Source organism: Camelus ferus, chromosome 23 (genome assembly GCF_009834535.1).
Source record: "Camelus ferus isolate YT-003-E chromosome 23, BCGSAC_Cfer_1.0, whole genome shotgun sequence".
NCBI lineage: Eukaryota > Metazoa > Chordata > Mammalia > Artiodactyla > Camelidae > Camelus > Camelus ferus.
Window position 1 is genome coordinate 15,619,327 of NC_045718.1, and position 12,155 is coordinate 15,631,481.

The 12,155-nt window shown below is 46.4% G+C and overlaps 1 protein-coding gene across 4 annotated transcripts in view; it reads right to left on the reverse strand.

The window, feature by feature from the left end:
• Positions 1-703: 703 nt before the first annotated feature.
• DSTYK (dual serine/threonine and tyrosine protein kinase) overlaps positions 704-12,155 on the reverse strand; it is a 47,884-nt gene continuing 36,432 nt past the window's right edge. For 3 of the 4 annotated variants that reach the window (XM_014557250.2, XM_014557252.2, XM_032467012.1), the window contains 8 exons: positions 11,429-11,605; positions 10,708-10,837; positions 10,197-10,353; positions 9,442-9,574; positions 7,690-7,803; positions 6,169-6,283; positions 4,034-4,168; positions 704-3,457 (listed from right to left, as the gene is read on the reverse strand). In XM_014557250.2, the coding sequence (XP_014412736.2) occupies positions 3,270-3,457; positions 4,034-4,168; positions 6,169-6,283; positions 7,690-7,803; positions 9,442-9,574; positions 10,197-10,353; positions 10,708-10,837; positions 11,429-11,605 (1,149 nt within the window). In that variant the 3' untranslated portion in view covers positions 704-3,269. Of the gene's footprint in view, positions 3,458-4,033; positions 4,169-6,168; positions 6,284-6,372; positions 6,536-7,689; positions 7,804-9,441; positions 9,575-10,196; positions 10,354-10,707; positions 10,838-11,428; positions 11,606-12,155 lie in introns of those variants that run through there. The other variant, XR_004314771.1, reaches the window with a different exon arrangement.

Here is a 12,155-nt window from a genome sequence, read left to right on the forward strand (position 1 = left end):
AACCAGAGCATCAACTGTAGCTTTGGCTTTAAGACTTGATCACAACCACACCAACCGTTTCAGGTGTGCTGCCATCTCCTGGCCAGACTTGTGTTGCAGTCAAATCATAAGAGTTAACAGCAAAAAGTGATGCCACTATGGGAGTATGACATAGTTAGCCCGAAACACGCTCTCTGGGAGTCGGCGTGCTGGCGTCCCCTGGTGGCTGCAGGTGGTGCTGCTCTGCTGGAAGAGGCCGCTGCTGAGTAAGCAGATCTGAACAGTGGCCTGTGCCTAAAAAGAAAATTCAAATATTCCAAATGCAGGTAGGCCTATATATGGATTCCATGCCCAGATTCTCTCACAGGGTGATAAATAGCTAGGCTTGTGCATGAGCTCAGAACATTGCAAGGATGTGCTGAGAAGAGGCTGGAGAAAAGGATGTGAACCCAGGAAGAGGCTCTGAAAAAATAAATTGCTATCACTCCACTTGGCCTCCCTCTTCTCCGCTGTCCTGCCTCCCACTCCCTGGCCCCGCCCTCTGGTTGGGGTAATGCCAAGTACCCAGGGACCAAGAGTGACCCGTGGGCAGAGGAACGTGCTCCATCCATCTCTAAGACAAAGTGAAAGACATCTGACTGCAGGGGTCCCAGTGGAAATGGAATGGAACGGGGAGCGTCCTGCAGACACAGTGGGGTGAGGGAAAACAAAAGCCAAACAGATGTAAACCTAAAACGTTAATGTGGTCTTTATTATACAGCACATCTGGCATTTGTGCATCCCAGCAAGTGTACACAATACTCTATAAAACCAAACCCAGCCACTCAAAATTACACTAAATGAAGGCTTAACCCACAGTTGTGTGTCTTAAAAATACACACAAATAACACTGTCCTGCTGTAACAATATCACGGAAAGAGACAGCGCAGGAAGGAAGGGTAAGAACTGACGTTTGTGCCAAAGCAATTTTCTCTTGTTATTGCACTTTTATTCTACACACTTAGTATGTTACACTTTTATTTAACACTGTAATAATAAACGTTAGTCCTTTAAAACAAACAAAAATGTTACATAAAGACAAAAGACACCAAGCTGTCCAGACCAATTTCCTTTTCAGCCCTCTGAGAAAGGTGCCCCCCCGACTATCAGGTGTTTACACAGGGTCTCTGCCATCAGCTCAAATGGACTGGATGTTAACAAAGCAGATGAAGTTAAAACTAAAACCCTTTTAAGAACAGTAGTGCTACTTAAAAACCCCCAAGGGAATCTGCAATACAGGTTTCTCTAGGTTACTTCCTCCTAACCCACTTTAACAGAATACTAGCCCTAACCCACGCCACTCCCATATTTAGAAGGATAAACCCTCTTTTTTTCTTTTAAAGAAAAAGTGGGTTATTTGATCCAGCAAATCCAAAAATCAAGCTTTGAAAACTCAAAGAAAGCAACTACTCTTTTTGGCAGTGGACTCTTCGAGGGCCATTCATCCCTCTCTGCTGCATCGTGGACTTCGGAGGTTCCCTGATTAGTCAGATGGAATACCACACAGGCCTTCTCTCCAAAGCAAGGCGAGAGGGAGTCACCAAAGTGCCATTTTAATCACCAACCCCCCATGGCTTCTCAGTGCTAAAGAATAAGCCACAAAATAAAGTGTCGTTCAGTGCAGTTATCACTTTGCAGCCCTGCCACCCCAAACCACTCATCCGATCAGGAAAAACCTTTGCCAACCCCTCTTGGGCAGCTCGCGCAAAAATGCAAAACAATGCACTGGAGAGCTGACAGGTCCCAGCTGAGGGTTCTTCCAGTCCCTCGTTTCTATCCGTGGTAGTAATGGATCCTTCCCTTCACTCTTTCCTTGAATTTTAGTGTTAAAAATTAGGAGAAGTTGCTGCCGAGGCTCTGTCCCCTTGAAACTGATGGAGTCACAAGTGACTCTCTTTGGTCTGGGAAGAACCAGCACAGTCCTCCTTCTCAGAGAAGTGAAAGACTTGCTCAATCAATGAGTCACTCTCTGCCGAGGATCCAGGGGACCAGGGTGTGCCTGCGGAAACCTCACCCCAGCGAGCATCCCTCAGCCCACCCAAGCTGTCCTTGCCTCACCACTGGCTCCCCAGGCACAATGTCAGCTACTCTGGGGCCCCGGGCTCCGCCATGTTTTCTGATTGCTCTGCAGGAAGGTCCCTCACTCGGTTCTGAAGCAATGTAAATGACCAGACTTCAAGCGCATTAAAAATGGCCAGGTGATCATTTTCAGGCTGGGGTAAATTGCCCTAACTAAGTGGATAAGAAGGATAGAACACAGGAAGGCTAATTCTTTCATCCCATCCTTCCTTCCCCAGCCACAATCTCACCTCACCACTTGGGAGCATATACAACCAAAGCTAGGAGGTAAAATCTTCAGGACTTTGGTCTTGCTGAGCCCTCTACAGCCCAAGTGCCGCCAGACTTCGAATATCTAGTGTCTTCCCGAGTAATATACAATACAGTACATTTCTGGCATCCCATCACTTAAATAACGGGTGCCAAGGAACAAAGAACCCAAAATTAGCAGACAATGTTACAAAACAAAAGCAAAGTGTACATATGTTATACGTATGTATTCCTGTACTCAGCCCGCTGAGTGTTTAAATAACACTTCCAAATACCGACACATGGACTTTGGCTGGCCCGGAGACTTTCAGGAATATTTTGCACCTTTTCTCAGAATACTTTGTTTTTTAATGAACTATAACACAACTAGACATCTCCTTTACTAAGTACTAGCCCCTCCCTTGCTCTCTCTCCCTGCTCAGACAAAAAATGTGGGGAATCTGCCAGAAAACTGGTGTCTGAGAGCAGACTAAGCTACAGGGGATAAACTGGAAAGGGACTCTGGCTGGAGAAAAACCTGACCTCCTCTGTGTAAATGGGAGTAAGAACTAAGACTTCCGAAGAATGTCAGGAATGTGGTCTCCACAATGGGAGCACTGAGTCCTGATTACAGCTAGAGTTAAAAGACAGTCTGGAAAAGGGAACTATGTAAGACCTTTCTTGAGATTTTATACAGAACAGATTTATACTGAGTTTTTGGCTAAAGGAGTAGCTTGGGGCAGGAGTGAACTGCTGAATACGCTCAGACGGCCACCCAAATCTTCACTCTCCAGGAGTCATCTCTGTCTGGGAGGGTCTCAAGTTGCCCAGCAAGCATCAATCCCCTCGGGAGCTCTCCGTACGGAATAAATGTCAAACTCTTCCCATAGCCAAAAGGTGAGGGGAAGGAAAGAAATAGAGAGCGAAAGAGACAGTCTTTGCTTTCAAGTAGAATCGTCCAGTCCTCTGTTAGGCCTCTCAGAATGGGACTTGCAGAGCCGGTCCATGATGCCCTGGAGCATGGGCTGGACAATGCCCAGGAGGGGTCTCTGAGAGGGGTCACCATCCCAGCAGGCTTCCATCAACTGCCAGCACTCCTCGTCAAACACAGGAAGGCGTTCTGGACGGGCCCCTAGAGAAAGGAGCACAGGAATAAGACCAGAGGCAGCGAGATGGGGACCAAGCCGAGAAAGCAGCATGATGGGCTCAGCTCATTGCCCAGCTGGGGCTCCAGGTGCTTAAGAACGCAGTGAGCTCTGACTCCCACTGCAAACACCTAGGTCAGAACCTAACAGTGACAGTGATGAAAAACTGTAACATGCTGGCAAAGGAAGTTGAAGAATTACGAGATTTTAAAGAAAACAGCCTTTCAAGAATTCAGTACCATGCTGCCTGGAAACCAAGGTTTGACTTAACTGTCTTTTCTGAGGGAGGAGGGTACAGCTCAGTGGCAGAGTGCATGCCTAGCGTGTGTGAGGTCCTGGGTTCCATCCCCAGTGCCTCCATTTAAAAATAAGCTAATTAATCAATAAACCTAATTACCTCTCCCCCCCAAAATGTCTTTTCTGGATTCCATGATGGTTTAAATGTGTATGTGGTCCTGCTGTGGAGGGGCCAGAGAGGGTGACAGGAGGCCCCCGCCGCAGTGCCCGGTCCCGGTCTGCTCTCGCCAGGGGAGTTTGGGACAGACAGGGCTGGTGGCTCTTACCTCTCCGCACGTTGTTCCAGAGATGGTCTTTGCTGGCACACCGCTCAAATGCCTCGGGGAGCCTGACAGAACCTGAGCAGATATACCAGAAGAGAATGCCGAACGCGTAGACATCCACAGAATTATCATACTTCCCTACAGCAAGAAAGGGGAACAAGCGGTGAGGGAGCGCGGGAAGCGGCGGCACCTGCCGAGGTCTTTACATATTCTGTTCTACAGCTTTTAACATCCGTTCTCTCTTACAACAACCCTGTGAGGCCGGACACGTTTATAGTGCCCATTTTATGATATAAAAAAACTACCATACTGGGAGGTCAAAGCTAGAGATCAAGAGAGCCAAGACTAGAACTTGACAAAGGAGAAAGAACATAGGCCTTTTATTTCAGTAGGACAGTCAAAAAGATTAATCCTGAAAGGTCATGTTAGGGAAACACAAACAGGTAGATAGGTTGGAACCAGAATCTAAAGAGTTTCAAAGTCAAAGTCAGACAGAAGAGTCTGGCTTCGGTGGGCAGCAGGAGTCATTTATGCTTTAGAGCAGGAGGTAACATGAAGAAAATATTTTAGGAAGATGATTTTTACAGCAGTAGGCCGAACTGCAGTAGAAACAATCAAAGGAATTTAAATATGAAGGAGCCAAGATAAAATAATAGAAGTGGAAATACAAATTTTTTTTAAAGTAAAGCAAGGAAAGAACAATGCTGACTGTCTGCTTCTTTCCAGCGTGCACAGGACCCCAGCTGTCCAGCTACCTCCTAACACGTACATGCGTCACTCAGTGAAGGGCTGGGGGAAGACTTGGGCCCAAGGCTGATGACAGAAATCCAAACACCTTGCTAATTTTAATTCTTACCGATACTAACAACTGACCTGCAATTACCCTTCCGTCTTGTCTGGCAATGACACAACCGTCCTCAACTATTCAGATTCATTTTAGCCGTTCTTTTTCTGTTCATTTACCCATATCAAGTTAATAATAAAATCTTGCCCACTCCTCTTCTGAACTGACCTTAAATCTGTAACTGTTTCGTTCTGTTTTGTTTTCAGCACTAGTACCAACCTAATTCTGGAGACAACCACCACTGGTCTCCCTACCTTGGTTCCTGCCAGTCACATCCCCCTTACCTACTGCTGTTAAACATTTCCACAAACATCTTCCATAAACATTTCTTTTCATCCCTCACTTGCTCAGAAGCCCAGTACAGCTCCTCACTTCTTCCACATCAAGCCTTCACTCCGCTGCATGAATTTCAAGCTGAAATATAGTTAATGTCCAACTTGTTTGTTCTTTCCCCCCAAATGGATTTCTTTCCTGTCATGCTTATTTCTGTTCGGCAACTCTCCTCACATTTCCCCTTCTCCAGCCTCCAGAATTTTCTTTTTCATACCATGGTTGGACTTGACAGACAGGAAGACCTAGACTCCAATCCCAGCCTTACGGCTTCTAACTCAGCGTTCTGGGGTGGGTTTCTGCACCAGTCGGCCTCGCCTTGACTTTATCCATGACATGCACGTAACATTGCGTCAGCATCGCCATGGAATTGTTGTGAGGATGAAACGGAACAAAATATATGAAATAACATACCCACACTGCCTAGCTCAAAGAATGTACTGAGTTCCCTTCCCATTTACCAAATTCTCCAGATCTGACTCAATTTCTATCCAAAACCTCACCTCTACCACAAAACCATCAAACGTCTCTCCTCTGAACACCAGCATCACATTGTGTAGCACTTAATCACATGCTGTCGTATGCTGCTTCCTACTTATTTTACCCGTCTTCATAGATCTCTGTCAACTGTAAGTTCTTTATTGATAGGGGGTGACTCTTATTATTTGAGAGTTATTCAATCAATACGTTAGGATTAAATAGCTGGTTGATTATGGCAATTATGGGACTAACAGCCCAGAGAGAATCCAAAAGAACAGTTGGTGACCCGGATTTACACGTTTCTTTCTCGCCCCTTTACCTCTTCACTTTTCCCCCTACTCATCTTAGGCTCCCCCAGTTCTGGTTTCTCCCTCACTGGTGTCAGACCTTTCAGCAGTACTTGTGGACACTACTCAGCCCAAGGGGCAGCACTCAGGGTTAAAATATGGAGCCCTGCCAAACCCACGCCCGCCCTCCAGCTTACCTGTGAAAAGTTCAGGGGCCATGTGGATTGGTGTCCCCACAATGCTGCCTGACATCATGGCCTCTGGCTTGCAGAATCCTAAGTCAGTGATCTTGGCACGGTTCTGCTTGTCCAACTGCCAACAAAGCAGGGCGAGAGTCACCGTGTGCCTGGTCCTGCACGTGGCGCTCAGTTGCATACCCAAGCTCAGAAGTAGGCATCTACCTCAAAGTGGTACTTCCACCTCCAGCCTCCCTGGCTCCAGGTTCACTCCCATCACTGTCTTCTCCCCAGACTGTAAGCAGCCTGATGGCAAGGACTGCCTTCTCCATCTCTGTGTCCCCAGCACTCAGCACAGTGCCTGGCACATACTGGGAGCTTAGAGAATCTTGGAAGAATGAATAAGTGAAAGACTCTCAGGAAAGTATTTCAGCTCCTGATTATTCTCCTCTGACCTCCAGACCCCAGGGCAGAAAATTACTAAAAAAGAAAGTTGAGGTCCTCTAGTCAGCTGAGGAGAGTTTCTGAATTTCCTGCAGTTTCCTTTCCTAAGGTCCAAGACAATAAATCTATGTTTCATTTGGCTATTGGCATGCCTCTTAGGTTTCAGCCTATAATTTCAGGAAAATATTTTGCTTCCCCCCAAACTGCTCTCATCTTTCTATATCACTTAAGTGTTACCAGAGACAATTCAATAATAATCCAATATATTTTCAAGAGGAGTATGCCAAAAGACTCTTACAATTTAGATAACAGGACTGATGCGTTCATGACTATCTTACCTTTTAAGGTGTATTTACCCATCTCAGTCCTCGTGCAGCATCTCTGATCAAACCCTAAGCAATAATAAGACCTGGAATACTCAAAAATATCAATGTCCCAAAAGCCAGAAAAGGTAGGACTATTCTACATTAAAAGAGGCTAAGGAAACCAGACAAAATACACTGTATGATTCTTGGACTGGAACAAGCAAACAAACAGACCATATTTGGGACAGTTAAACATATTTGGGACAACTAGAAAATATTAATGTAGACTGTATGTTAACTAATAAACACTGTATCAACTTAAAATTTCTTGAGTGTGATAATGGCATTTTAATTACATGGAAGAATGTCCTTTTCCTTAGAAGATAAAAGCTGAAGTACTTAGGAGTAAAGTTTTATCTGCACCTTTCATATAGTTCAGTAAGAAAAAAAAAAGTGTATATGCATGTGTGTGTAGATGGGGGGAGAGAGAGAGAGACTAGGCTGGGAGAGAGAATATGAATCTGGGGGAACAGTATATGGGTCTTCACTGTACTGCTCTTTTAGTTTTTCTGTAAGTTTAAGTGTTTTCACTAGTGTTGGGAGAAAAAGCCTTCAGCAACTGAAGCTGGGCCTATGATGCTACACCTCCCTAAGCTATAAGCCCAAGACCCCATCCATCTACTCTGCTGTCACCCCTTCTCCTCTTCCTCCAGTCTCTTCCTGCACACCTCCCTCCAAAGGTCACTGACACACAGAGGCAGGGAGTTATCTTGGGGGAATGGCTCTTACTCACCAGCACATTTTTCAGTTTGATATCACGATGGACAAGTCCCTGGCTGTGCAGGAAGCGGATTCCTTCCACCACATCTAGTGCTATCTGCAAGCGTGTCTCCAGGGTCAGCCCAGCCTGGGGAAGACAAAAGGGCTTACTTGTCATTAACAAGATGATAACCACTCAATCCAACTTGCTTAAACCAACAGTTCTTTCTGTGGGGGCCTGAAGGACTGGCCACACTAGGGTGCACGAGGGCAGAAAAGTGGACGAGTAAAGGGAAGAAGGAGGCAGTTAGGAGAGGGAAACTGAGGACAAGCAAGGCAAGGCAAGCTGTAAAGGCCAGATCAAGTCCCCTGGAGGCAGCACTCAGGCCTGCTGGATCACCCCAACGTGAGCAGGGAGCCACAACCCAACGCCTGAAGGCCTCAGCTCATCTCTAACCCTGAACAAACTCTGGAGCTGCCTTTGCTGCTCAAACGAAGTATTTCCAGGACTCTCAGATTTATTTCCATGGCTTTGTAGGCCTGGTTAGCCCAGGTTTGGTTTTAGGGATTCACATACCAACATTACCCATCTTACTTCTACCAAGCCTCCAATTTAGGGTCTACTGAATTCTGGAGAACGTTACCTTGCTCATCCAAAAGCACGTGAATGGTTCTCTAACCCACTTATGGAAAAGCATGGCACAGTGCTGAGCTTAACTCTTCTGAAATGAAGGGGGATAACCACTTGGAGAGTCATTTTCTTCATCGCATTGATTTCTCATGACACCTGTAAGCATTTCTAAGGATTCCTCTGTCTTACTTACTTTCATATAAACTGGTACAAGAGGCATCTGGCAGAAGGGACCTACCAGATACTCCGAGGTTAGCTTTTCCAGCTCCAATGTACGGGAGAAAACAAAAGAAACCTTTCTATGTCCCTCGTGGTGGCTGTTTCAGACGAGGGGAGCTTAACATTCGACTGAGGACACTTCACCTTCATTCAGAATCTTTCAGTAGCCTCTCATTGTCTACAACAGAATTTGAATTCTACGGAAATTCTTAACATTCCTGGTGTTCTATAATTTGTTCCCAAAAGTTTTTTTGCACATTATCTCCCCTCTATTCCTAGCATGAACCAGCTGCTCCAACATGACTAGCGTCCTTCAAGTGCTCTGGGCTCTATGCGACTCCTCCCCCTGGTGTGGCCTCTTCTTTCCATCTGCCTAAATTTTACCCAGCAGGGGAGACTTTTCAAACTCAGATGCTACCTGTTCATGAAATATTCACTGACTACAATTCTTTTAAAAGCCTCTGGCCAATTATACTTTTTGATATCCCCTTATGGTGCTTAATACATGTTTTGCACAAAATAGTCACTAATAAATATTTGTCAACAACAAAAACTGGCTTTATTCATTGAGAGCAAAAAAGGAGAAAGAACAGGCGAGTTACAGGAAGGTCTTCTGCTCTTCTGCGAGGGCTAGACTTTTACCACTACCACACGAGGTCAAAGTGGCGAAATGCAGTTTTCTGGTGATAAACTGGGTCAAAAAACAGACTCTGAGAAATTTTTAAGGCTTTTTGGAAATACAGGTAATAAAATGTGATTACTCCAACCATGTCTGATGACAGCTAGATGCTTTAAACAGAGAAGGGAGGAGAGGCCAGAGAGGCACCTGTGGCCCTGGCTGCCGTGTTCGCCCTCCCGGCCCCGCCCACCTTCAGCGGATCCCCCTCCCGGCCCCGCCCCACCTTCAGAGGACCTCTCCCTCCCGGCCCCACCCACCTTCAGCCCAGTGTAGAGGTCGCTGTGCAGCCGCTCCATGATGAGCAGCACGGCGATGCTGGAGCCGCCTCCGTAGTTGTAGTCGATGACGGAACCGTGCAGGTCCACCAGCCGCTCATGCTTCGGCAGAGACCTGAAGAGGAGCAGAGAGGGCTGGGCTACGGCGCTTTGGCGCTAATCTCGGGCAGCACGCTGCCACGGGGGAGGAAATGCCCTGAGCCCACGCTTAGTCCAGGCCCGGAGTTAATTGCCCTCATGACAGAGAGAGGGCCAGGAGGATGGGCTCTCAACAAGGACAGAGAATGGTGGAATCTAAACGTTAACTGGACTGGGAAAGGTATAACTCAAGTGGTAGGGCCTATGTTTAGCATGCACAAGGTCCTGGGTTCAATCCAGGTACCTCCTCTAAAAATAAATAAACAAGTGAACCTAATTACCTCTCTCTCCCAACCCCCCCCCCCCCAATTAGAAACAAAAAATTTTTTTTAATTGGTAAGTCTTGAGGACTAAGGAAGCAAGTCAAATGGCAGGGTGGGCCTGAGAAATTAGGATGGTGGGGAAAGGGCAGGGCAAGGCAGTAAAGGCCTTGAAGAGAGCATATGTCTGGGTCAGACACTGAAATACCGGTCTACAGCATTGTGAGAGGTAGGAATGGAGAGACAAGGCATGCTATAGTTCCTGGCACAAAATTTAAACAGGCTTCTAGCTTCTTCTCTGGATCGTTTCCCACAAAGATGAATGAGACCAGAACCGACCTCATGTAGTGAAACTCCAAAGCCAGGTCATTCCAGTGCTTCTCATCTGGAGGGACAACCGACTTCAGGGCACAAGGGAAGTGTCCCCCCCAACTGTCACACAGGTACACCACGCCATACTGGCCCCGGCCCAGCTCCTGGCCCAGTTTAGGTTTACCTGTAAGGTACAGAGACAGAGATAAGGCAGGAAGGATGGGAACCTGAGGGGCAACACCCCTAAGATTCTTGGGCGCAGGTCTGCTTAGAAGCAGGGAGTAGTAATTATACCAGCAAAAGAAATTAGGATGCTTCCTAGACCAGGAGTAACCTAACTGGTTTAATTTAAATCAACTTTGGTCATGTTATTTGAACTATATAAACAGACTTCAGGAATTCAAAAATACATCAGTGGGTGTTGAGGCAGCTTTGCACGGAAGCAGTTTTAGACGCTGGGGTTCTCCGAAGTTGGACATGAGAATGTCGGGTATCCAGAACCCTCCTCCAATTTACTGGGGGAAAAATAAGGACTCACGATGCAGTAAGACGTCCTGTAAAGAACGGCTTTCCAGTGAAAGGCGGGCCAGGCGGGGAGCGTGATCTTTCCGAACCTTCAGCCATAGATCTTCAGTTTTCTCCAAACGGCCTGAGTGGCCAGCTTCCAGCTGGGAGGGAGAAAGAAGAAAGAAATATGACCTATCAGGTCCCCAGCTTTGGCTTCCTTGCCTATTATATAGGGATAATAATATCTACCACGTGAGGATACATAACATAGCTCAGAGATCGGCACATACTGAGCTCTCCCTAAGCAATGACTTCTCCCCCTGGATGCATAATCACACCCTCCCACCCTCCCCTCTACACGTATGTACACACGCACAGACACACGGCCCAGAGGGACAAGCACATGTCACATAATTGCAAACTAGTATGGAAGCGGAAAGTCATCCCTTTCTGTCTCTTGTTCCTAAACTACTACATAAACTCACGTAAAATTCCTATCCCTTGATTTTCATTCCTCACTCAGTGAAATGGGGAAAAATTGAGTTCCCTCCATTCTCTCTAGAGCTAGAAAAATATCCACATTACAAATTTATTGAAACTTCCTGTAACTTAGTATTATCTCTTAACAGAATAGAAAGAAAATATACTGATGATTTTTTTAAATGATATAAAGAGCAGCAGACAAAACATTCCCCAGTGGATGAGGTTCTCCTCTGCTTGATCCAGCTGTATCTGCTTTCCTACATACCCACCTGCCGCAAGGAGGCTGCAAAAGCCTCATGAGAACTATTGAGCCGAGTCCGGAATTGGCTGCAAATGCTCTTGGCCAACTTGGAGGCACTGAGGCTCTCAATGGCCTCCTGGGCCACCTTCCTCTTCCACTCCAGTGTGATGGCAGGTGGGCTCACCCATGTGATGCGCTGGATGATCTGTCCGGATGAGGACAGTGAGAACATGGAAGGATGAGAGCCAGGAACCACTAGAAAGAACCAACAGCCTCCCCTCTTTGGGTTACCTCCTCACTAGGCGCAGGCTTTTAAGATAGGAGCTGAATGAAGCCCAATGCTCCTCTCCAATTCCATCTAATCAGGGCTCAGCTAAGAGAAAGGCATCAGAGAACACTGGGCCTCGTCTACATGTTCACAAACCCTCAGCACACTGCACATTCAGTGCAGGGGGTGCCTGATACATCCCTTTCTCAAGTCAGCAAATAACTACATAAGAGCCAGATCAAATTCCAGAAAAGAAACCACACTCGTGGCCTCCAGCAACAAAGCCTGGTTCCAAGAAACAACTTAGGTTAGAAAAAGAAATACGAAGAAGCCAGTGAAGTAGAGTCTTGTGGCTAAAATATCATTAAATATCATAAAATATCATTTAGACACATCACTTTTAAGAGCTAAAGGGGGCACTGTTGAAAATTATTTTGGAACAGGCATAAACCAGGGTTCTCCCAGGCAGGGAAACTAGGGCCCATGG